The sequence below is a fragment of the Cinclus cinclus genome, chromosome 1 (assembly GCF_963662255.1).
Source record: "Cinclus cinclus chromosome 1, bCinCin1.1, whole genome shotgun sequence".
NCBI classification, from domain to species: Eukaryota; Metazoa; Chordata; class Aves; order Passeriformes; family Cinclidae; genus Cinclus; species Cinclus cinclus.
In genome coordinates this window covers 125,100,111-125,127,373 of record NC_085046.1, presented here as the reverse complement: position 1 = coordinate 125,127,373, position 27,263 = coordinate 125,100,111, and the positions used below count along the sequence as shown (strand labels likewise).

General features: G+C 37.9%; 1 protein-coding gene across 1 annotated transcript; it reads left to right on the top strand.

Annotated features, from left to right (window-relative positions):
- Positions 1–2,651: 2,651 nt before the first annotated feature.
- On the top strand, positions 2,652–23,983 carry LOC134057719 (ATPase family AAA domain-containing protein 2-like). Its single transcript, XM_062514717.1, is given in 20 exon segments — positions 2,652–2,686; positions 3,622–3,656; positions 3,659–3,695; positions 3,915–3,988; positions 6,745–6,843; positions 7,890–7,968; positions 8,702–8,864; positions 9,079–9,194; positions 10,410–10,584; positions 11,192–11,280; positions 11,631–11,790; positions 12,956–13,046; positions 13,480–13,788; positions 15,585–15,675; positions 17,036–17,219; positions 18,771–18,956; positions 20,044–20,179; positions 20,414–20,532; positions 22,770–22,898; positions 23,936–23,983. Coding segments are annotated over 20 exon segments (2,355 nt in total).
- Positions 23,984–27,263: the final 3,280 nt, after the last annotated feature.

Sequence of the window (27,263 nt, the reverse complement as noted above, 5' to 3'; positions counted from 1 at the left end):
ATAGGTGCAAAGGATCTCTCTTAAAATTGCAAAATCTGTAAAATACTCTCTTGCTCCTGAAAACACAGTTAAAAGTTGTGCAAAGTCTTGCAATAATAGAAATAAGACTCAATCACAGCACAAATAATGATCAATATTATCATACAGTAAGTGAATAAATATATAATAGCATCATTAGAAAAATACACTTTCACACTTTGAACTAAATTGTCTGGATTATTTTAGTTTGAGATAGTTCATTGATTAGAACTTCTGGTTTTAAAGACTTTGTATTTCTTTTTATCTGCTACTTTTTTGGCATTAATTTATTTTTAATGAAAACCTTTGACGAATATCGTAAAGTTGACTTTTTAAATCCCAAGAAAACTGGACATGGTGCATCTTAGCTATTTTGCAACAACACATACAAATTCAAGGTGAAATCTCACAATTCATCAAGTAAGACAATAAGAATTATTTATCCTTTTCATCATAGAAATAAAAGCTAAAGATATGCAGATTCCTTTACTAAATTATTTACATCTTATCATTAATATTACTTTATTCCTTGCTTTCTTTTTGGTGTTATTGAGAAGTAAGAGCTTTTTTTAGGCCTCCTCCCCTCCATTTTCATTTTGTTCCTGAAAGCAAGATAATTTTTTTTTTTTCTTCTGATAATTGGGCGATAAAAAGTTCATGGAATATTTAATATTAAACAAATTAAACACGTAAAAAGTACATAAAAATAATGTATATAGGTGATTATTAATATATGATGCTATTATTATAATTAAAATAGCACTACAAATATAAAGTCATTTTCCAAATCTGGCAATGAAAGATGAGCATCACAACCAGTAGATGGCCCCAGCTGAGCATCACTCTCACACCGCGTTCTCTGGTTTGATGGATGTTGCATTGGTGAAACTGTCTTACAGGGCATCGTATTATAACACAGTAAAATGAAAAAAATCGTGATACAGTACTCGATTCACTGATGTATAAAAATTTTAGAGATCGGAATGATTGATAAAGAATTCTTCATAGCTACCCAAAGTCTAGGGTGGCCATTAATAAAACCAGGAATCAACCAAAGGTTTAAGAGGATTGGACTTTACAGTGGAATGACCCCAAAAATGAAAAAAAAAAAATATGAACCAAGTGGCTTTTCTCAAGGCAATAATGCACACAGAATGAAAATTTGAAGAAAAAAATTATACCTTTTAAAATGCTCTATGAAGAGATGTTCATACAAGTGAGGACTGCAGTCTATACATCTGAGCTGGAAAGTGGATCCTGCTGAATGCAAGAAAGGAATCAATGTTTGATTTCATTTAATAGTGCTATTGGAAAAACATTTCTCTTGCTATTTTAATTCCAAAGATTATGAGACTCATCAACATTGTAGAGGAGTTATATTTTAAGGACTGAATTGTAAAAGGAAGAATTTATTTTACTGTAACCATCCATCAGCAATTTGTAAATGCAGGTGTGGCAGTGCCACAGATTTGCAACTGAACTTTCAAGTGATTTATTTAACTCTATATTTTAATATGTTAAAGAAAAGTGGAAGTTATAAGGAAAAAAATAATGTAATCATAATACTTTGTTGTCGACCAGATGATAAGGAAACGCAAGCATCCAAGGGAAGTTGCCCAATTTGGTGTGTTATTTCCATGTAATTTCAGTGTGTCAACTATATTTAATTCCACAATTACCTACTGATTACATATGTCAGGGTATGTTTGGGTAATTGGAACATGTATTTGTTAATGATACAAACTTCAAATATAGAGGATTAGCAGTTCCAAACAATCAGGGATCTCAAAAGTCCAAATGACATGTAATATGAAATAAATTGCATTTATGTTTCTTTCTGGAATGTGAAGTAGATAGTTTTTATTTTAATAAAAATCTAGGAAATGGCACATAAACATATAAGATGAGAAGATTTAGAATAGGTCAGAATAAAAAATATCCATGCAAGCTTAAGCCCCTCTGCAAAGGCACGTTTCAATGGCCTTGCATTATCAGATAATAAACTGTTCTTTCTATATATCCTTACCTCATTTTTTTGCAATGAATGGATGGTGCGAAATAATGCTAAATCACAAAGAAGCAAACACACTATTAAATTTATAAAGATTTCTTATTGTTGCTAGCTCATTCCACATCTCCAAGCAGTAAGCGTAAAGGAATAGAATTCAAATTTATAACTCTTGTTAGCTACTCTGGCCAAGAGCAATTCAATATTTTAACATTGTAATTTGTTTCACTTGGTCTCAGCTGCTTTCCTACTTGAATATATCTCAGAAAATGTTATATGGAAGTTCGACTGTTTCACTACTAGACTATATCAGACATTTATTTAAATTTTTAATTTTTTTAATCTTTGACTTCATAATTCTTTTATGCATATGCATACTTGGTGTGTTTCAGAACGTCAACCTTACAATAAGTAAAGAGAGAATGTGGGTAATTCTTTATCAATACCTTACTGACTGGTCCATTTTGACATGTAATCTCCCTATCTGTTTTTCTAGGTTTCTAACACAATACTTGTATTTATGTCTCCATTACCATTTTTTTTGTCGTTTACCTCCTTAAAAATACTATGTAAAATACAAAATTATTATCAGTATTATTTTAAAAATTATGTGTAATTATGCATCATGCTAATTCCATGTGTGCTGACTGCTTTGCAAAAGTAAATTGCTCTGAGGCAAACCCCAGCAATTGTACAGAAGGAAGAAAAACCCCAGCAGTTATTTGTTTTACTTCCCTTTTCATGGTTAGTGCTAACTGTGATTCCAATAAAAAGATAACCAGCTAATAATGAATAGTTGTACGTAGTTTCTTTCCTGCTCTGATATTTGGTTGGAACCTCTGGGTTAATAGGGGAGGATGTATGAAGAGCTGCCAGTAGCTGTTAGGCCATGAGTTGTTCAGACCTCATGACTTCTGTTTTTATGTTTGATACATGCACTGTGGATGTTGCTAAGGTTCCCTACATCTCAGTTTCCACATATGCCAAACAAGAAACTACTATGTTTTAACAACTAACAGGTCAAAGGGTATTCACTTGTGACTCGTATTCACTTCTCTGTATCACAGTCAAAACTTATTCTTTTCATTGTCCTCTATGACTTATTTCAAGGGATGTGGGATCCTGGGCATTCTCATTTCTTACTGGCTTGATTTGGAGGGATAAGAGCTGTATCTGCTTCAGGAACTTTAAAGTTGTTTCTATTTCTGTTTAGGAACAGGAAATGAAACATTTTTAAATTAGCAGGTTTGGCTAATCTGTATCCTACAGGTTTAAAAGTGCTGTTGAGGACTTGGGCTGTTAATGTTGATTTTCAGTAACTCTTGCTACACAGGTGAAATTTCAGAAGTGCAAAGGAAAAGTAACATGCCACTCTTTAAATAGAATAAAAGAAATGAGCCAGGAAATTATAACTTGTCAGTGTCACATAATTCCTTGGAAAAAGTAATGGAACAGATAACACAAAACTGAATTAATAACAAATTAAAAGCCAGTAGCAGAATTAATGCCAGTTCATTTGTATTTATGGAAAATAATCCTATGAAACCTGTTTCATATTATACTTTCTGTAGTATAGGCTGGGATAAAAGCTGAAGAAGAGGTGATTTTGAGGTCCACCAAAGCTGCAGACTTGACAAAGTATTTACACCACTACAAATCCATCTGTTTTGTTTTGTTTTGTTTTGTTTTGTGGTTTTTTTTGTCAAATTTAAAAGTGACTAGGGTTTTTCCCCATCTTGCAAAGTTACTTAAATGAGCCTCATTAGTAAGCCTTTGTGCTTAATATTGGCTAGGGATTTTCTCCTTCTTTTGACAACAGAAGAAGGTATTGTCCCTGGCAGCAAGAGGTTAATGCGTTTATTCTGAGACTTTTCTTACTTGGCGCTAGATATACAATGGTCCTTTGGTGGGAGGCTGGCGAGGCGCTGGAAAGGCTGCCTGGAGGAGGTGTGGAGCCCCATCGTAGGCCAGCTCGGATGGGCCACTTGATCTAGTGAAAGTGGTCCCTGCTCATGGCAGAGGGGCTGAAATCCAATGGTCTTTAAAGGTTCCCACCAACCCAAACCAAACCATTCCATGATTCTGTAATTGTGAAGTTCTAGGCTGCAAGCCGGACTTTCCACAGCGGAGTCCCACCAGGACTGGGTGTGGCCAAACCTGGAACTTTGGGGAGGGGCTATTGCTAAGCAACCTCAGGGCCTTTCTGTAAACATTCCACTACAGCTGGCACACAGGGTCCCTCTCTTTTACTCTGCCTGCATGGGTATGTCCTGTCATTATTGTTCAAGTGCTAGATTATAAAAAGTGTGGGCCAAGCTCTTGAACCTGAGTTTTTTTGTCTGTTTAAGACTTCAGTTCAGAGTATGTTGAGAAGGATGTATTTGGCAGGTGTTTCATGTATAAAGAATTTGGGCACGGCTAATGTTTAGATTGGCTACTGGTGTTCTCATTTTGGGATTGCCTGTTGCAGAGAGATCATCACACCTGAGCATCTGTTTTGTGTGGGCTGATTCTTGTGTTCCAAAACCATCACACTATGTTGCGACTTTCAGTAGATTAAGCCTTTCCTCTAAATCAGTTTCCTCGGCATCAGAAGCTCCTTATGTTTAATAAACTTTTTTTTTTTCAGGCTTAAAACTTATTTTCTAATGCCAGGTCAAGTTAAGACATGGTGGAAAGTGGGATACAAAGTGAAGCAGTCCTAGTGTTTCTGTCTGTGTGTCTTTGTGAAGGCCACACTGACATTGTTTTCTGAAAGGTTTGCGAAGTGTAACAGCAATGAGCTGTTTTTTTAACCTTATATAGTTGTAGAAAATCAGTGTAAGGCCTTAATTCCAGCTACAAGAAGAAAAAGCAATCTTAAGAGTTGAAGTTGATGGTCCTTGTTGCTTCCTTCTGACACACTCTGTGAGTCTGCTGTCTGAGAAGGCTGTGAACTAAAAATGACTTAACACTATCATGCAGAGCAACCTAAGTGTGATGGCAAACTTCCATAATTTCTTTCTGTTATCTTAATATGATCTTCAGGATTCATTTTTTTACTGCTTAATTAGATTTTTGTATTGTGTTCAGCAAGAGGGGAAAATAAACCTGAAAATGGTGTATGTTTGCAAATGCTTAACCACGTGTTCTCAAATCTCTCTTTAAAAAAGTAAACTTTTTGACCCAATTTTTAGGTAGTGTTGAAAAATTTGGCTGAAGATCAATGACTTGCTTTGTGCAGACTATATTGAAACATTATACTGGTTATGTGTGCTGGTTTCAATGAGGGTTTTTGTACCTGTCTATCTTTGCTCTTACATATTAACTTTGCATCTTAGTACTTCAGAAGCAGGTTGGCAAAAAGTGGATGACAGGGAGAAGATTTGTAGGGTATTTCACATAGAGGAATGACTTAGTTGCATTTTTAATTTAGCTTAGCAAACTTCTTCCAAAGCGTAGTTTAGTCTAGAAAACTATTTATTTTTGCTCTCCTGTTGTAGTGAATACCTTACAGTCATGTCACATCTACACTAAAAGGGTGGAGGAAATATCTTCTTCAGAAGAAACTCAAAAATAGCAGTGAAATGCTGCAATACATGCTGTGAACTGTGCTTCTGAATTGCCTTACAACTTTTGAATGGACTTTGCTTATGAACAGCTGTTTCAGGGCTTGAGTTTTCACTTGAAATCTTAATAAAAACTGATGCAGGCTTTATCTATGTTTTTTTTTTGCAAGCCTCACCTGTTAGCTCAAGTAGTCTCTGTTGTGAAAACTCATGTTAAAATTATATTCAGCAGCGGTATTCCCTCTTAGTCTTCCTCTATTTAGTCTGCTGTCCTTTCAAATGAAAGGTGCTTTGTTTTTTGAAATCTTCATAGCCTGCTTTGATAGTTTTTTGTTTTTGTTGGTTTTTTTTGTTTTGTTTATATTTGAATTCCTTTATGTTTTCTTTGGTTTTTGTACTTTTTTGTTTATTTGTTTTTTAATGAAACCAGAATTTTCCATAATACTTTCTTTATCATCTCCCAAATTCCAGGATGATTTTTTTTGTCTGCTAGGAATTGCTTTGTCCTAGGTTCTGTTACACTCTTGTATTATTTACCTGGGATTAATTGATGCACTCTTTTTGTTTGCATCTGGTGGAGTGTTTAACTATCATATATACTCAACCCTACTTTAGAGCAGAAATACTTATTATTAATCCTGTGTCCCAGAGAGTTGCTCCCATTCTCTCCTCCTGTGCCTAATTTACCTTTTGTGTGTATGGAGTACTTTGATAATGTTGCTATATAATTACCAAATATGCCCACAGGTATTTTGCATATTTCTGACTGATCTTTCTTCTTTCTCTTAATTAGGAAAGCCTCAATATGGAAGGAACTAGCAATGCAAACTGTGATGATCAAGGTAGCATTGTTGGCTATTTCTGCTTTAAATTTTCTTGACCACGCTCTAGCCAGAAGCCTTGTCTTGTCAATTAAGATGGGCTGAACTACTTGTTGGTTTTCATCTGTTAAAGAATTTATGTTGCTATTGCCATTACAGGCTGTAAGCTCTAGGGCCCTACTGTAGTGAGCTCAGAACAGGTATTCAGAGGAAAAAAAAATAATCCATGTTTTTCCAAAATGCTTACAAAATAAGAAGTTGTGGACAGGTGGGAATACATCATGTAGTGTGTTTTGAATACATCACATTTGCAACAGTACTTACACAACTCATCGTTGTTGATCTGCAGAAGTTTCACCAGAAGGGAATGAAGGAAAAGAAGGCAATGGTCTGCGTCGCTCCTTCCGGCAGAGGAAAGCTGTTGAGCGCTATCAATCTCCACTGGAAAGTAGGTGTGCTGGGCTGACCTTGGCTGGACACCTCTGCTCACCAAGCTGATCTATCACTCCCGCTTCTCGGTTGAACTGGGGAGAGAAAATGAGATGGAAGACAACTTGTAGTTAAGGCAGTTCACCAAAGCAAAAGAAAAAGGCTGTGCATAAACAATGAAAAAAAACCCCATTTTGTTTTCTGCTTCCCATCAGCAAGTGATGTCTGGATGCTTCCCAGAAAGCAGGACTTCAGCATGTGTAGTGATTGCTCCAGAACGCAAACATTTTAAATTCCACCTTCCTCCTACTTTCCTTAACTTTTATAACTAAGCTGATGTTATATGGTATGGAAAATCCCTTTGGTTAATTTGGGTCAGCTATCCCAGCTATTTCCCCTCCCAGGATCTTGCCAGCCTACTGCTTGGGAGTGGAATGTTGGGGAGACAGCCCTGATGCTGTGTCAGCACTGCTCAGGGACAGCCAAAACACTGGTGTGTTATCAACACCTTCCCAGCGACCAAGGCTCTGTGAGGGCTGCTGTGGGGAAAATTAACTCCATTTCAGCCAGACCCAATACTGTATGTTTTACAATTATAAATATAGTTTCTCTTGAGAGCTAATTTCTTGCATGGAGGTTGGCAGCTGTTGGTTTAGGATCTTTTTTAAATGAAAATGCATGCACACAACTTCTCTTTATATTTCTTACTTCGTTCTGCCAGTAAATTTTATTGAATGCATGTATCCCGTGAGCATTCTATTTTTTTTCTTGCCATTTGGCATCCTTGTTGCTTCTTTTCAGTTAAAAAAATGACCTATTTCCCCTTAAAAGAATAGCATTTAAAGAGACTTAATAATCTTACTTTTGTGGTTTTCAATTTTTCTTAAAGATCAGGTCTGTGTCTTTTTACTTCTATTGTGCACTGATTAAATGACTTGACATCTCCTCCTTGAAACTTTCCCTGAACTTAGAGATGGATAATACCTGTCCCATTTTCTGCCTCTGACTATCCTGGTTTCTATCAAACTTGTTTGTAACCAGTTATAAATTCTTTACTTTCAACAGATCTAAGAAAACATAACCTAAGGTTGTCCAAACATACGTCAGCTGTCAAAAGGAGAGATTCTGGCAAAAAACGTAAAAGGTTAGTATGTGGTTTATGATAGTTCCCCTTTATAAGAGTGCTGTTGGTCATATGACACGCTTTCAAAGTTTTTTGGATTGGTTGTAATTAGGGATTAATATAATTGTAAATTATTACTCTGGTAGTATGAGGGTATAAGGGAAGCAAACACTGCAGGGGAGGCCATCCTTTTTATTAGCCATTTTATTTGAAAATGATGTATTTTTGGTCACTGATAAGGTGATGATGAGGGTTGTGGCTGAGATTATGTAACTGAAATTAATTTTTCTGGAATGGAAGACATAATATCCCTCTGAAAATATTAGAATGAAGGGTGTACAAATTATGATTTAAGAGTTAATCTTGAAGGGTACAATTAAATAAAATTGAAGACAACTTACAGGGAGAGCTCGTATGGAAGTTTCAATGGAATTTTTTATTCAATCACTCAGAAGAGTTCATGTTTCTTTATGGAACTATCCTTAAACAAGAAAAATGCCTAATGAAATTCTAAATTATAATTTGTAATAGTCATATTTGTAGGTGCTAAGAGTTACTAAAATAATTAACTCAGTTTGAAGTTCTGTATTTACTCATGGCCATTAAATGTAAAACAGTTGGAATTAATAACTATTTAGGAAGTTTATGCTCATTTATAAAATCATTTGGATTAATTTGCTATCAGAAAATCAAAAGTCGTCTAACTGCATCATAAATTAAAAACACTTTTTTTTTTCTCCCTAATACAAATTAGGTCTCCTTCGGCCAACTCTAAGAAAGATGACATAAAGGGAGCTCCAAATGATCACACAAAAACTGAAACAACTCGGAAAGGCAACTTAAATGAGGTTCACAATGATCACATGAAAATTGGAGCAAGTCTGGCTGGTGTGGAGCAAATGCAAATAGATGGTTCAGTAAGGATTTTTACTTCATTGTGTCAGTGAGATGTGCAGTATTTATGAAAGCTTCCATTAATGGGCCATCTACAGCTCCCTTGACTTACAGTTTTCTCTCATGCAATTTTCAAATTGCCACTAACATTTTCTTTCTACTGATGTCTAATTTGTGATGGAATCTTCTAGAGGTTTCAGCTTTCTTTAACACGTGTTCTGTTGACTTCATCTTTAGGTGCAATTTCATGGCGTGGGTGGTCTGTCTGACCACATTTCAGCTTTAAAAGAGATGGTCATTTTGCCATTGCTTTATCCTGATGTTTTTGAAATATTGAAGTTTAAACCTCCAAGGTAAGAGGCACCATTTAAAACCATTTGTTCTTATGCAATTATTTTCAGGAGAATATTAAACTGAAGTATCAACATGTTTCTGTGTTTCAAAATGTTCAGGAGTGTTTGTGGTTCTTTTTAGCACTAATAAAAGTAATTAAAAAAAGGATAGAATACAGCATATATGTAGGTTCAGAGATTTATTGTGTGGCAAGACTATCCTTTAAAAGGTGGAGTTGGAGATTTTTTTACTTTAGAGTCCTGCATGCAAGTGGACTTGATTAGTTTGTGAGCAGGAAGGAATTATCTGCTGCTAGTTAACTGTAGTTTGTTTTGTGGAAGTCCAGTTCTGTCTTATATCAACCCTTTTCTCCCCCAAGTATTTTCACGTATTAGTTTTACAGTTGATGGGACTTGTAACTATAAGTTTGCAGTGGTTTTTGTGCTTGGGCTAAAATAAGAATTTGTTGCCTTCTTACACAGCTAAGTGAATTCTGTGCTATGAAATGAGATTATTAGAGATTAATTTGCTTTATATATCCTCAGTCATGGTATATTGAAAAAGGACTTCAAATTCTTTGCTTCCAGTGAATTTAAAAGTATCGCAAACATTTAAAAAGAAAAGCTGTGCTTTGCCTCTTTATTCATTGAAATTGTTTTTGAAGTTTCAGTGCGTTGGCTCTTCTAGTTGGTGGAAATACAGAAATGCAGAATACCTTCCCAGACTACTTCCTCTTCCTTAATCACCATCAAAGAGAGACCAAATCCAGTAAATTAAAGCTTTTCAAGGGAGAATGAAATGCTTTATTCTCAAATCTTGACTTCTGTGAAAACGAGAATGACTATGCAGTGTATCATTGAAAAAGGAACTGGTGATTCCTAAGTTAACCGAGTCTCAGATTCTTCACTGGAAGAATCTTTGCTCTTGTTTTGCTCCACCCTACTCTAAACATCTCTGTTGGTTTGTCAGAACTGGGATGCTACTATCTTTCCTCAGGATTTTTTACATCTGCATTATTCTCTCTCTGCATTATTAATTTCATTTGCTGCCTTGCAGAATTGTGTAGGAACAATTTTGACTTTTCTCACACTTCAGCTGTTACTACTTTATCCATGAAATGTTAATTTTAGAAGAGCAGAATTGTGTGTTTTAGGGATGGGGGTTTGTAATAGATATTTTTCCATGACTTTTTTTTAATGTGATTTAAAAAAACAATTCTTTCTTGTAAATTGTAGAGGCTGTTTATTCTATGGTCCACCAGGGACTGGAAAGACCCTGGTTGCTCGTGCACTAGCTAATGAATGTAGCAGAGGTGACAGAAAAGTAACCTTTTTTATGAGAAGTGCTGCTGACTGCATGAGTAAGTGGGTAGGAGAATCTGAACGACAGCTTCGTTTAGTATTTGAGCAGGTAAGGTTGAAACATGCCATGTGTTCTGTTGGAATTGTAATTAATTTTTTGTGGTCAAGAAGATCTTACTCTTTTTCATGTTTTGTAATCTCCTTCCATTGAAATGGGATTATCAGTATTCCCTTTTTCAGTGGAGTCTCTTGAGAGGTACTGAAAAGACTAGTAAAGCAAACAAGAAAATCACCACCACCACCCTCAAAAAACCTCCACCATATACACAACTCAGTTACAAAAACGGTCTCAAGAAGCAAGAGATGGTAGCTTATAGGAGAGAGGGAAACAGATGCAGGGTCAAAACATGTTCATTTAAATTAGTAATGGAAGGTGACTTCCAGAAATGTTGAGTCCTGTCTGTTCTCATGGTTGCGAAACAGCCATAAAAACTACTGGCATGATTTGTTTCCTGCCACCCACTCTCAGTGGGTTGACAGGCTGCTGTTTTCTGTTGACAGGCTGCTCTTTCACATTAGGTTAATTAGGAGAGATCCCTGATGCTAGTCTGAAAAATCTAGTTCCAGTGCCTTTCCAGCCATAATATCTTTAATGCATTTTGTCTTTCAAGTAGTATTGTTTTCCTGATGTCAGTGTTCCTGTGTTTTTATTGTAGGCCTACCAGATGCGACCATCAATTATTTTTTTTGATGAAATCGATGCTCTTGCTCCTGTACGGTCCAGCAAACAAGACCAAGTTCATAGGTAGGACATGTTTTGTATCTATGTAGAAGATGTTTGATCTTTGTGAAAAGAAGACCGCAGCCTATTTATCTGATGTGACACCTTCATTTAACCTGAAAACTAGTGATTCACTAGTGCTAGTGAATTTCAGATGATTTTTAAACAATAATTGGAAACCATTCACTAAGCTTGATATCAGTACAAGGTCTGTGTTACCTTATCTGTAGTTTGCTATGTCTTAAAACAATTCTTTCACTGATCAGTATCTTGTCAATAAAAACTTGTCCTTTTTGAAGGATCAGTGGAGAAGGTTATGTGGGACTGAAGAAAATTTGCTAAGCCAGTGATTGAAAATTACATTTTTCTGTTAGCTCTGTTGTGGGGACACTTCTGACACTTATGGATGGCTTAGCCAGCAGAGGAGAGGTTGTGGTAATAGGAGCCACCAACAGACTGGATTCTATAGATCCTGCTTTACGAAGACCTGGGCGCTTTGAACGAGAATTCCTCTTCAACTTGCCAAACAAAGAGGTCAGACCTTCAACTTAAGTGGCAAAGTCCACCTTTAAAACAAACCCCTGTAACAGGGCAGCATCGTGGAGCAGTGCAAGTCTCCATCTGTAGTGTACAGCTTGGACACAAGAGAGATATCTGCAGCCATTCCATTGTACTCTGAAGGGAAAACCTGGTACTGAATATATATAGGATTAAGGTGATGCCAACAAGTAGTTGCTTCTCTCTTGGACAAAATAGTACACTGCACAGGTGTAGCACTTTGAGTTCAGTGGCAATAGCTAAACAATGAAGAAATTTGTTTTATAACAACCAAAAATATTGGGGTTGGGGATGGCTGGGAGAGGGATGGTGTGCAAAACTGTAACCCTGCTTTTGTGTTTTTTTTCTCTGGCTATCACTGATATTTCTTGGCACTTTCTGGAGCAAAGATAAAAGGCTAATTGGATTGAAGGCTAGTAAAAGTGCATGAAACAGGGCATTTAGCACAAACATTTGTATCCAGTATTTATCTGCTCTCAGGAACAAGAGACAAGGTACCATGAAAGAAATGTAATACAAAATTCCCTGCTGTGGAAGAATTCTAGAAGTATGCAATAATTATTCTGTGTACCAAGATATACTTCACTGAAAGTCTTGCTAGGATCTGAGATAAGAATGGGCAATGTTTGACATTTTCTGGATGAGCGACAGTAGTTTGAGTCATAATTTTTGTTCTTGGTAGAAACTGTAGCAATTTTAAATGGACTAGGACTGTTTTCTTTGAATGGGCTGGCAGAAAAGCAAATTCGTTGAACTACTGAAACCGTCACTGTGGAATTTTGCTAAATTTGAGAGAATTTTCTTTGATGAAAAATATCTATTTGCAGATGAGGCTTTACTACAATTTGTTCTTCAAAATCTTTAGGTCTCACACTTATGGAACTCACTTTTTATAGAAGATGCACCTGTCTTTTTTTTCAATGCATCCCCCACAAGATTTTGATGTAAGAATTTAAGAATGATTAAATTTCCTGCTTGAAGAAGCAGAGAGTAGATTAATAACTGACATTTAAAATACTTAGAAGTTTAACAGACAGGAAAAGTATTTGTACTAATGTGAGAGGTTTGGGGGTTTTGTGTTGGGGCTGTTTTCTTAAGAATAAACTAAATGTGAACTAAAATGCAACCATTTTGTTTCTAGGCAAGATTAGAAATTTTCAAAATTCATACACGAGACTGGACCCTGAAGCCATCGGACAACTTACTTGAAGACCTGGCTGAGAAATGTGTTGGTGGGTTTGAAAGTAGTGTGGATCCTTTTCCCTGGGCAGTGTTCAGCTACTCTGCCCCCAGCCTGTAGCACTGCATGGGGCTGTGCTGAAGTGCAGGAGCTGGCACCTGGCTTTGTTGAACCTCATACCCATTGATCCAGCCTGTCCAGATCCCCCTGCAGAGCCTTCCTGCTCTCCAGCTGATCAACACTCTCACCCAATGTAGTGTTGCCCACAATCTTATTGGGGGTGTACTCAATCATCTCATCCACATCATTGCTTAAAATATTAAAAAGGACTGGACTTAGTACTGAGCCTTGGGGAACCAAGCGTTTCTCTGCCAACTGGATTAGCATCATTCACCAACATTCTTGGCCCAGCCATCTAGACAGTTTTTAACCAATATAACACATATATACATTGGCGTAATGTGTGGTTCTTTTTTGTTTGTTAGGTTTCTGTGGTGCTGATATTAAAGCCTTATGTGTTGAAGCTGGGCTCTGTGCTTTGCGCCGCCGCTATCCGCAGATACATGAGAGTGACAAAAGACTGAAGATAGATGCCAGATCGATTAAAGTAACAGCAAAGGATTTTGCCACAGCCATGCAGAAGATTGTTCCAGCATCACAGAGAGCTGGGGCTTCACCTGGGAGAGCACTACCAGCTATTTCAAAGCCGCTGTTAGAAAACACCCTGGAAAGAATTTTACAAGCCTTGCAGAGAGCATTTCCCCATGCAAAGCTTGCACTTAAGAAGAACCAAGGTATTACAATAACATCTAATTGTTTAAAATACTGCCAAAGCAAAAACTTCTGATTTCTGCAACAAAAATACACAAACTTCTCAGCCATAATGACAGTACAATTTCATACTTTGTGTGTGCAGAGTCGGAGCTGTGTGTGCCTTACAATATGCAGTGAAGAACTATGAGTCCTCTACTGGAGCCCTGTTACTGACAGTAGCTCACATCCTGTTAATCATTTCAGAGATGAATCTAAGGTTTCACATATGAGGCACTTCTTCCCAAACCGTAGAATCGTAGAATGATTTGCATTGGAAAGGACCTTAAAGGTGATCTAGTTCCAGCCCCCCTGCCTTGGACAGGGTCACCTTCCACAAGATCAGATTGCTCAGAGCTCCATCCAGCCTGGCTTTGAAGACTTCCAAGAATTGGGCATCTCTGACTTCTCTGGGCAGTCTGTTTCAATGCCTCACCACTCTCACAGTAAAGAATTTTTTCCTAATATCCAGTTTAAATTTTTTTCAGTCTGAACATTTTCCCCCTTTTCCTCTCACTACATGCTCTTGTAAGGAGTCCCTCTCCATCTTTAGGTTTTCTTCAGGCACTGGAAAGCCAAAAGGAGGTCACCATGAAGCCTCATCATCTCCAGGCTAAACAAACCCAATTTTCCCAGCCTTTCCTCATAGGAGAGCTGCTCCATCCCTCTCATCATCTTGGTGGCCCTCCTATGGGCTCACTCCAACAAGTCCATGTCCTTCCTGTGCTGGGACCCCAGAGCTGGATGCAGCACTGCAGGTGGGGGTCTCACCAGAGCAGAGCAGAGCAGAGCAGAAGGGCAGAATCCCCTCCTTCAGCCTGCTGCCAATGCAGTCATGGATGGAGCCAAGGCCACATTTGGCTTTCCAGGATGCAAGAAGACATTGCTGGGTCATGTCCAGCCTCTCAGCCACCAGCAACCCTAAGTCATTCTCAACAGGGCTGCTCTTGATCTGTTCATCCCCAGCTTGTGTTGATACTGGGGATTGCTCTGACTCAGGTGCAGCACCTTAAACTTGGACCTGTTGAACCTCATGAGATTCTCATTGTCCCAGGTCTTGAGCTGGTCCAGGTCCCTCTGGGTGGCATCCTGTCCTTCAGGTGTGTCAGTTGGACCACTCAGCTTGTTGTCATCAGCAGATTTACTGAGGTTACAGTCAATTCCCTCATCTATGTTATAAATAAAGATATTAAATAACACTAGTCCCATTAGCGACCCTGAGGGACACTGCTTGTCACTGATGTCAACTGGAACTCTGAGCAATTAATTGCTACCTTGTTGATGTAACCATCCAACCACTTTCTTATCACATCCATCCATCTCCAATTTAAAGAGGACACTGTGAGGGACCTTGCCAAAAACTTTATGGACGTCCACATAAGTGAAGTCTGTAACCCTTCCTTTGTCTGCTGATATAGCAAATAACTATTACTAATATAGTAAAGAAATGCTTAAATGCGGGGAGAAAGTTTTTTTCTGGTATCTAGGAACTACAGAAGTTGTTCCTGATCATCTTTATTCTAAGGAAAAACCTCCCAAGTGTTTGTCAATAGAGAGATAATATCTGCTGCAAATCATAGGACATAGGACAACTTTGTAAAAACTTGTGCGATCTTCTTAGATCTGTGGTAGGGTGTACTCTTCAGATAAAAGCATTCAAACAACAAAATGCAAGAGAAATGGTTTTCAGCACTGATTTCAAAGGTGTATTAAACAAGAGCCAGATATGAACTATTCAGTGAAGATAACAAATTTCTCTTGTCTTTAAATGCTATTTTAGGGAATGATGTGTTTGACAGTGATGATGACTTACCATCAATCTCTGAAAAGAGGCCTGACAGCAAAAAGGCAGAATTCCGCACTTTTAGCAGGTACAGGTTTATGCTCTTTATGGTGACATTTTTGAGATGGCTGCATCTGTGGCATGTTATGTAGATATGTGAGGGTTGCTAGATGAAGGAGTTAAGGGGTGTGAAGGTGATCAATATTTGCAAGAACTCAACTGTGAAGATCCAACTGGGTACTAGATCTAACTGTTCTGACTACAGGCTTCTTTTACTAAGTCAAACTGTTTATTAAAACATGTTGGTTTAATCCATAGTATTCCTTCAAAGAATCAAGACCCCCAAAAAGCTCATTCTGTCCTTTTAGCTTAAAAAACCTCTATGGATTTATGTAGCCATCTTTTACCCTTCTACCTTCCAAGATGGTTGAACCAGTAGCAAATTATATATCAGAAACAAAATCAAGAACTTGTTTGTTAAATCACTGTGAGAGAAATTTAAATGATGTCTGCATTTTTTTTACCTTTACCCTACAGATTTTCTGTTATCTTTTGACATTTTAATTGTGGAAATAATGTAGTTCAATAGTTTTAAAAATAGATTATTGTCAGATATTTTTCTCCCTTCCTATGTCTGTTCTGCCCAGAAAATACGACTTGCTGAGCTTGGTTAGGTCTTTAGGATCTTTGACTTCACCAAGTAAAGGTACAATAGTAATGTGGTGGGAAAATGCACAAACCTCTTCACAAGTGTATTTCATGCAAGTAAAGCAAGATGACTAAGAAATTGACACAAGTCAAAGATGAAACCACTGGAATGACTGAAGAAAATGAATATAAATCTTATACATATTTAGCGTAGTGCTATAATTTAAGCAATCAAATCATGTTCTTCTTGAGATACAAATAATGTGTTTCAGTACCCACATGAGCTTTTTTCGTAGAAATGTGGTTTTGCCCCTTTCTTCCCACCATCTCCAGGAACTGTGGCCAAATTTTAGCTAAATTTGACAGGGGTAGGGATCTGACTTAAAGTTAAGACAAGCTGATAATGGTTGTGTATGGGCAGTGAAGAGACCCAGACTTGTTTGTGCCCTGAGAGTTGTTATTTTGCCCCGTGTGAGGTTACTGACCTGCTTTTTTGTATGTATTTGCCTGGACAGTCCCCCTGTGGGATTTAAGAACTGTTACTTAACTCAGCAAAAGGAATAATAGACATGCTGGGACCTGGCAGCAGGACTTTTTAGCAGAAGAGTGATGCCAGTTTTTGAGAAAACAGACTTTGATAAACAGACTGGTCTTCTTGATTGCAGAATCACAGACCAGTTTATTGTTTGGTAGAACATGGAGCATATTTACAAAAACCACAAAAGTATGAGAAATGTATTTAACATCTGTGAGCCTCTTCATCACTCTTTTTAAAGCTTGTTTTCTTCTTATTGTTGTAGAAATTCTTCTTACCAGCCAACGTCTTTCAGGCCACGGTTCTTACTAGTTGAAGAGCCAGGATGTGGGCAGGCTTTTGATTTGGCACCTGCTGTATTACATGCCCTGGAAAAGTTTCCAGCTTATACACTAGATTTATCCACCTTGTTTGTTAGCACCACATCACAGGAAGAAACATGTTCACAGGTATCTTTTTTGGATTTTTTGATTGATCTCATAGGATTCTTGAATTGTATTTAAACTAGTGAAATAAGCACAACTCACTGTTAGTGGAGTTGGCCTGATTCGGATTTGCTGTTTTGTGTTTACTGTCTGAAAATGCAGTTTTCTTGTAGATTAAATGATACTGTATAGAGACATTTGTACATAGCCATGTTTCATTTCTATTTGAAATGAAAGAGGGAGGATGTTGCTAGCAGCTTGGGAAGATGGGAAGTGCTGCTAATAAGCCCCTCTTTGTGGAAAGTAGTCCTCCTGGTCTTGATGGGATCCAGAAAGTTGTTTTTGTTGCTTCTTAAATCTCTGTGCTCCCAGTAGCTGGCTCTGCATCAGCCTGATGGCATCATACACTTTTTGTAACCTTCTTTTTTATTGTATATGTGGGGCAGCCAGAGTTTTTGTGAAAAGAAGTTTTTTTGACTATACATATACAGTTTGTACTGCTGCAGTGAAATGCAATGAAAGCATTGCAATTCAGGGAATGCTTAAGTGTGCAAACTGATGTGTGTTCCTTAACTAGAAAAAATAAATATAAGCAGATTACTGCAGTTTTGATTTTTAACCTTCAGGCAGGAAATCAATTTAATTACTTGGTATTGCTGTATTAAAATATTTTTATCTTTATTAGCATTTTAGAGCTGTACAAGTCAGGACAGACACATCATGTGACTGGATACTGGTTTGCCACGCAGAAGGAGCAATTCTCTTTTTCTTATGTCATGGTTGCACCTATGGCTATATAAATACCCTGTCTACTACATGGATAAACCACATTTTCTATCTTGTGACAGGAGCTCCCTGCGTATTGTTACTCTGAAATAGTGTATGGAGGAATTTGTCATGTGAAAGGACTGTTGCTCTTTCTTTCATGCAGTAGATTTGTGCCCTTTTCTGTGATTGTGGTGCCATCTCTAGGCAGTGGTTTGTGGTCTTTCAAAGCACATCATGTGGTCTGATGGATACTTTGATAATGAGAGGAATGAGAGGCTCTGAGCGATTTAGCACTTCAGGCAGGCTAAGGACTGGTCACCTCTTATAAAATGCGAAGTTATTTCTGACCAAGCTTCTTTTATTGTGTTAGCTCTCATCTTTACACATAGGTCTTTGTTCAGGCTGTACTGCAGTCTAATGTGGGGTATAGGCCCACACTGAACTGGGAATGGTGCAGTTGCAGTTGTGTAGCGATTTCTCCAGGCTATCACATCTTGCTGAAGGGCTAGTCTTGATTTTACAGGCACATCCTCACATCATCTGAGTTTTGAGGCTCTTTAGGAGTTACCTTACCCCTAAGTAGTTTTGAAATCTGATTCAGTTCTGTTTCCGTCTGCATAACAATGTCTATATTTGAGTCAAAGTGAAAATGTTACCTTATTGCTAAGAAGTTGTTAATTTATTGGTTTGTCTTGATGTCTTGTCTTTATGCACTCTTATTTCACAAGATAGTTTGACTGATGTACGGTTATTTAGGGGCCTGTTCTACATGATGTAGTTTTCTTATCCAAGCTTTCATTTTACCAGTTGATACGAGAAGCTCAAAGAACAGCACCAAGTATCATTTATATCCCACAAATCCCTTCGTGGTGGGAGGCTGTTGGACCTACACTGAAAGCTGGTTTTACAGGACTACTCAATAGCATTCCATACTTTGCTCCAGTTTTGCTCCTTGCAACATCTGATGTGCCACATGAAGATCTCCCTGAAGAGGTATTTCTGTCAACAGTTTTCTTTCTTTGTTATTCAGTTTCTTGTTAATTTACAACTCCTTGAAACATTGGAATACTGTGCTGCTTTTAAGTAGATTTATGCTCTTATTAGTCAGGCACCAGAACCCTGTCTTTTAAATTGCTTAGACAAAACAATGCTGAAAGCATTTGTCTAAGTGTTTTCTGAGTAAAGAGATTGACTTTGACCCAACTTCTTCTCCCTTTTAACACACTTGTGCTTACTAGACAGATATATAGATACACTTCAGACAACGAGTTCAGTAGCTTCAAGATGGTTTGGTGTGTACTTAGTGTAGAATACACGGTGCTTGAAAGGTAGCTGAGAAAAAGCTTGTTTTTCTGAAAACATTTTTACTGAAAAAGTACTGTGGTCACACTGTTAGTGATAGAATGTAATTTCTAATTTAAATTATTTCACAAAAAAATCAATTTCTTTCTTCATCTAGGTGGAAACTTGTCAAATTAAAAAGCTAAGGACTAACTTCTGTTTAAGCAACTGGAAATTGATTTTTAGTTGTATTTCTTAAGAAAATTAATTAAGAACATATGCTATGCTTTCTAGAATCTGAGTGTTCATCAAAGGAAGGTGATTAAAATATTAATATGCTGCTATGATTATTTTGTCTAAGTAACAGAAATTTTAATAAAATTAGTAAGTTCCTTCTAAAATTTAAAATAATGGAAACAACCCATAATACCAAAAAGTTGGCGCTTGTCTGCTGACCCCTGCCTCTTCCCTCTGTGGCTGTCATAAATACTCAAGCTAAAGGACATCAGGCCAGGTAAATGTACAATGAGCAGTATTTGGGGTCTGAATGTTACCCCTTTCTGATTGAGTTATCATACTTTTTTCCGTGGATCTTAAACTCTAGAAGGTTGATTAGAGAAGATATTTTAGTCTCCAGTTCAATGAAAATCTAGCCGTTTAGACCAAGATATTAACTTCTAATAGCTTGTTTTATCTAGAGGAGTATTCAGTGTAATTTAGAAATGCAGTCATTTGTTTGGAATAGAAAATAAAATTTTGTGGCTTTATATCTGAAATCTCTTTTCTTCTCATGGTCTAGATAAAAACATTGTTTAATGCTAATCGTGGAGAAGTTTTCAATATCCCGCGACCTACCTGTGCTGAAAGAAAAGGGTTTTATGAGGACTTGATTATGAGGCAAGCTGCTGAACCTCCTGCATCAAAAAACAATGCAGGTAAGGATATTCTGCATATAAAACTCTTTTACTGTAAGTTAACAGCTAATACAGTATTTGCTTTGGTGATAATTCTCTGTCAATCATTTTCATGTACTTGCATTTGAGCACCATGAATTGACTAAAATTTTCTTCTGTTATTGTAGACAGGTACCCTATGTCAAATACAGGATACTTTTTGAATACTTTATTCCACATTAAGAGAAATCCTGACTTAAATTTGTATAATTCCAGATTCACAGGTACACCTTCCTGCAGGATGTTCTCAGGTGGATGGGCAACCACAAGTATGGGACAAGAAAGCAATCAAAACTAAAAAACGAGGAGTGTATGTGGATTACTCTGAGCTCAGAGTAAGTCTAACTTCAATTTTGTTAATACTGAAGTAGGACATTTTCTTTATGATTGGAAATTAAGTTGATTGTTAACCAGTGCTAACTCAAACAATTTATGAGAGGGTTGTATAGCTTGTGAAATTAATTCAGTCTGTAAGGGACTATGACAGTTGTTTCTGCAGCTGGTATAAACTGCTTTTGCTCTATTTTAGAAGACGGGGTCCTCTTCCTAATTTTTAATGTAATAGGGCTTGTTAAATTTTAAAATACCCCAATGATAACCTTCTAGTACTGTTATTTATTAATACAGTTTTTATGATGGATTGGGGTAGGGTTGTTTTGCATGTTTTTATTTACTAGGCACCAGAAAAGGACCTTGATTTTTAGCAGTTATGGCTTTAAACCTGAAATTAGCAGGTTGACCTAAAGCACTTCCTGGATAAAATAATAATACCTGCTTTTCCAAAATTCTTTCAAAATCCAGTGTTAGAATTTTACATTCATACAGGTACAGTGTTACATGGCTTTTCTAGTCCCCTGTAGGAGAACAGTTGTTATCCTAGGCTATACCTGGGGAAAGCATCAAAAGTCAACCTAGCTGCAGGGCATAAAAGAGATTCTTTTGCTTGAACTGGAGAGGGTATAAAAGAAGGACCTGACTTTCAGGGAATATTGCTTGGATAAATATTTGGGAAATTGGTAGTTGAAGTCCTGAAGTTTGGTCAAAGCAGAAGAAGCCACTGTTTATCTGTCTGAGAAAGGGAGTATTGTTTGGATGTTTCCTCTGTATGGGGAGAATATGACCAGAGTGGAATCCCCTCTGATGAAGGTGCTTGTCCACACGATTTTGATCACATTTTTAAGCTGTGACATAATTTGTAGACGTGAAACTAGCTTTCTAAGGCTGGTGTCCTAAAGAAGTAAATTTTAGCAGGTTTTGTTGCTCACACCTGCCTCCATATGGAGACAAAACATGTAGGTTTTTCTAGAGTCAGAGTGCTAATGGCATGTGGTCCAAAGTTATTTCCAGCTGGAGAAATGGTAGAGTCTTTATAGATGTTTCAGCTTACATATATTTTTCAGCTGTGAGGGGAAAGCTATAGTCAAAGAACATGTTTTATTAGAAAACTTGTTTCCTTAACCTGAGTGTCACTGGAACTTGATGCTTTTACAAGAGAATATCTTTGGAACTCTCCTGAAGTCAATAAGCTGGGTGAACCACCAAAATATATCTTCTTGGCTTTTTATGAGATAGGGTTTTTTATATTATTTGTTTGGGTTTATTAAGTTGGTTTGGTTGGTGGCAGTTTCTGTTTATTTGCTTGGTAATAGGTGTAGAACTTGATGAACAAATAGAAAAGCATGCAGTCACCTATGTGGCAGCAATTAGAAGAAGTTTCACTGGGGATGTTGGCCATGCACCTCTGTCATGTCCTACAGGTTGTGTTTGCAGAAGCTGAAAGCACGCTGTGTGGGTTTTGTGCCTCTTACCTGTATGCTGGATAGAAAGAAGTTCAGGGAAATACTTGAATCTTGTGCTAACTGGTCTGAGCAGGACTGAGTTAATGGCAAGAAGCTGTGAAGCCGTAATATTTTCATTCAGCATAGCTGCTTTCTTAAGCTGTATCTTCACAACCTCACACAACATAGTTACTGAACAGCAGTGGTGCCAATAGCTTGTTAGTGTTGCATTTCCACAGATTATCACATTCACATCTCCACAACAGAAGGGACTGTGTGACAGACTGGTAATTTGCTACAGGCAGTCATTCTGCTAGTTCATCACTCCTGAGTCAAAAGGGAGGAGCTAGCTTGTGTTTGGCACAGTACACATCCAGCTAATGGGTAGAGGTGAACACCTAAGGAGCATCTGTTTCCAACTGGCACAGCTGTATCTGGAAGATCTGTAGCATGGCTTCCAAAGATAGATTTTCCAGGGCCCAGTATTGCATTTCTAATTAAATACAACCATGGCTTTTTGGGTGGCAGCCACTCTATAGCAAAGCGGATTGTGTCAGTCCCCACTGTTCTGGAGGCAGTTGATTGGCAGTTACGATTGCTGATGTCAGAGATTGATGAGTAAGAAAATATTGTCTGGACTTTAAACCTTCCATTTGTCTGAAGTGTGAGTAGTTAACTTGTTAAATCTTGTGAGATATTTAATCAGCTCTCCGAATTACCACTTTTATTTAACAATATATGAAAGCATACCTTGTCCTATTCTGAATTGTAGTTTCCACTTCTTTTTTCTTCAGAAAGTGTTGGCTGCTGTCATCACAGCAACTGAGAACGTCAGTATATCAAGCATGGCAAAACTATATTCTGTTCTTAGCATGTGCATTTACCAACAGCGAGAAAATCCGGACAAAACCGAATTAGTGGAGGTAGATTTTTGTGTCTTACAGCACTTTCTGTCACATGGTGTTATGTGTGTGTGTATGTTATGCATGTGCTCACATTTATGACTCTTTACTGCTTAGTTGCCTGTGTTACAAGACTTTCGTTTCAGGCTAGAAGATATCTACTCATACTGGAAACCCATTGTTGAATTTGGCATAATTGTTGGTAATTTCAGCAGAAAAAGCAATGGGTCCACCTACACAGGCATCTCAAACCAGCTAGTCTGCCACTAGTCCTTCTCCAGAACTTTTCCAAAGTGGGGGGGCTGTGAAAGGAGAGGTGCTTTTCTCAGTCTGCCACTTCATCTTTCTCCCCTTGCAGCCAGGCACACACGCTAACACTTAGATAGCAACCATTCCATTCTTGAAAAGAAATTAAATATCAAACATCACAAGAATTTCATGCTTTTCTTAGGCTCACTAGACTTTCTTTCTAACTTGGCATGGCTCAAGCATCTTTAATATGACATTTAGGGAGCTTTCTGCCTACAATGGTTTGATGCTATTGAGTCCAACTCTCTAATCTCTTCCTCTGAGAGAGGATTTCTAAGTTGTTAGACCTCAGCAGAAATCTTCCACAGGCAGCAGTGGTCCCAGGCAGGCATTCTCAGTATTGAGTTGTTTTAGATAGATTGGATATTTGGTCTCCAGCTTCAAGATCCTTGAATCTATTTGTCTTTCAGATGTTTATGCATGAAATTACACAAAATTCTTTATGCTTCTAGGTATGCCTTAAGAAAAAAAGGAGAAATCTCTTCTCTTTAGTCAAGGAGGCTATTCCTGAAAAAATGCACCCTTCTCTCATCTAGCAAAATAATGTTTTAGCATGAGGAGAGATGTGTTTGTGTTATATCAGGGCTTGTGGGTTCTTGTGACTGGACTTGGTATTTTTGTTCATTTTCTGTCTGCTTTTTGCTTCAGTTCCAGCTTTCAGTAGTAGCTGTTCAGGAACTGTCTTTTTTATTGTTGAAAGCACCTTGATAGAGATTCCTGCAGTTTCTCTGGCCTGCTCTCTGTTTTAGATGCCTAAGGACATGGTTGAAGCTAGTGGTGCTAGAAAGACATTGTGATAGTGGTAGCACATGTATCAGCTAAATATTACTAACACTTGTATATATGTACAGATTCTTGATTCTTTTGGTGAAGAAGGTACCAGGGTGCTCAGGCTTGTATTCACACTGAATCCTAATTTGTCTTTTTTTTTGTTTTGTTTTGTTTTCTTAGGAAATGAAGAAAGAAATTGCAGCCCTCAGTTGGCTGTGATACCCATCTGCAGTGTACTTGACATACTCTAATGTTTGTGTATGGCTCCCAAATAGATAAGTTAGATTTAGCATGGCTCACTAATTGTAGCAGCTATAGAAAAGAAAAATAGAAGAAAGAAACAAATTACATAACTGAAACCAGACATAAGAGAGTGCTGAACCAGCTACACTTGGTGAAATTACCAATATAATGCCAGATTATGAGAACAAAACAAAGCAAAGTTATTAAACTACGTAATTCCAGTAGCAGATCATGCCCACTGGATCAAGAACAGATCTGTCTGAAGAAGAGAAGGCGTCAGCTGAAGAAAAGTGGGCACCAGCTTGTAAGAAGATTGAGCATTGTAGGCTAATTAGTATAAGAAACAAGAGAATAATTCAACCAATAGAAGCTTGAATATTAATTAATATGATGTCTATGTAATTGGGAGCCAATCAACATTAGCATCTACAAAGTTTTGATAGTCAGTATGCTGGCTTTGTGGAGTCACTGCCTGCCACCCTTTTCTGCACAGAACTGCCAATAAATCAAATACCTCTTCTTTGTTTGGATCAGTGTTTTGCACACTGGGGGAAAAAACCCGTTTCAGGACAACAATTATTTTCTTTTCAAGAGAACAGCATGGAATTCTTCTAAAGTGTATTAATTCTGATTCCTGCTGTGGACTGAAACCTTCCAATTTTTTTTTTTTTTTTGCCCGCACCCCTGGGAATATAATCCTTCTGCATCACCTCAGCGTTTGCTGGTTTATTTGTTCTTCCCCTTCCTGGTTTATTTTGATTCAGTTTCTTACCTGAAAAGTTTTCTCATGAAGATTAACTTAAACATTGCTTTGGTTTTATTTTAATAATGGTCACACAGAGTGCCCCTATTTTGATGCCAAAAAGGCATCAGGACCAGGGCTTGACACAAAATATATATAACCTCTAAGTGCATTTTAGCTGGCCTGAAGTACTTGTGAAATACTCTTTAGTCAAGTATTTCTGTGTTCTACTTTAAAAGCCTTAAAAAACAAACTCTTTAGAAATCAGGCCTAATTTGTGCTTAATTAAAACTCAATCTAATTTGGTGAAAGTGTTACTTAAACTTTTTATAATCTTGGTCTACCTTAATAAAAAAGAGATGACTTACATGACGGTAAAGGATGTCAAGTAGCCCATGCTTTCTGCATCTAAGTGTTCCTGCTTTGATGACTCAATCATTCATCTTGCAGGAGTTCAGTGTTTTTAACATAGCTTTCAAAAACTAAAATTCTTCTCTTATATTCCAGTTCTTTCCAAACTGTCTTGCATTTCCATGGGAAGCACAGACCAAATCCAACTCCCTGCCTTGGAGTGAGACTTGTCATGGACTCTGTTTTCTTCCCCTGGAACACTTCCAGAAGTTTCAGTTGCATGGATCAGTTTTTTTTTTTTTTAATCCATCATTTTCAAAATTACTGAACTAAGAAAGAAGAAATCCTTGGGGTGGTAGATTGGTGGGTTTTTTTCCCTTTTAAAGGATCGTGGAATCTACTTTAAAACTGTGGCTTTGCTTTTGCAGTCTAAGTCATGAGCAGGCAATGGCAGTTTCTTTTGGAGAATGCCGGGGAGACAGTATCAAAGAGTTTACTAACATCAAAGTAGAAAACATCCACAGCCTTGTCCTCATCTACCAAGTACAAAAACCAAGTTGTAAAAGGAGACCAAATTGATCAAGCAGCACAGCACCTACATTACATGAACCCACACTGGCTGAGCCTGAACCCATGGTTGTCTTGTATGTTCTCATATTGCAGTTATGTCAAGACTGGACTGGCATCACCACCAGTCCTTTATTTAGAAAGCTCTTCATGCCTTCTTTCAATGTACTTGCCAACAACTCCAGCTCCTTCCCTCATAGGCAGGTCCACATAGCTCTGACTCCTCTCCCCTCTGCATAACTGGCTAAACCCCAATCTGTCCCTTTCCCAGCTGCCTTACCCCCACAGGGCCAACTATCCCTCACACAGCATCTTCTTATCTTATCTGTCCCTTACCTCGTCACATCACAGCCAGCAGACTCCAAACCCCAGCAGACTCTCAAGCTCTAACTTGGATGATAAGTAGTAGCCAGCTAACCCACTCTTTTATTACACCCAAACTCATTGGGCAGGCACAGATGCTTCCGCTCTCAGTAATTAGTACAGAAGTAATTCTTTGAGAGAGATTGCCTTCTGTACTTTCCTTTCAACCTATCATCCCACAATGTCATGGTGCTCAAGATGACCCGGACCTTGACCCTCCCCAGAACCAGGATCAGACTGGCAGGCCTGTAGTTTCTGGCAGGCTCCTTCCAACCCTTCTTGTGGATGGACATTACATTTGTCAACTTCCAGTCAACTGGGACCTCTCCAGTTAATTGGGACTGCTGGTAAAGGATTGAGAATGGCTTGGCAAGTCCTTCTGCCAGCTCCCTCAGTACCCTTGGGTGGATCCCATTAGAGCCCAAAGTGGTGTAGCAGATCACTGTTTCCTCCTGGATTATATGGGCTGCATTCTACTTCCAGTCCCTGTCTTCCAGATTAGGGGGTGAGTACCATGAGGTCTGCTGTCTCTGTGTTTCCTTTTGTGGCAAATAAAGGACGGGGAATCTCTGTAGTACTCCTTTTGTTGCTGATACATTTGTAAAAACATTTCCTCTTGCCTTTTATGACCCTAATGAAAATAAATTCTACTTGAACTTTGGCCTTTTAATTTTCTCCCTGTATAACCCTCTCACATCTTTGTAGTCCTCGTGTACTTGTTCACACTTCTATCATCTTCTCCATCACTGATTTATGTTATGCCTTGGTAGCATTACCATGGAAAAGTAGAAGAATCTACTCTGGCTTCTGCCACTTTCAGCATGAGAGTTAGTTTGGTGTACTTGTTGTGAAACTTTGGATTCTAAATTGAACAAGCCCTGTCCCATGGCCATCAGAGCTTTCCTTACATAGTAAATGTGAATAGCATCATCCTGCTTGTAGAAACACTGATGTGAACAAGATCAACAGCCATGGAAAAGTCTATCTTCAGTTCCCTTTGGGTTTTGTGGGTAAATGCCACCCTTCTGGAAGAAATCTTT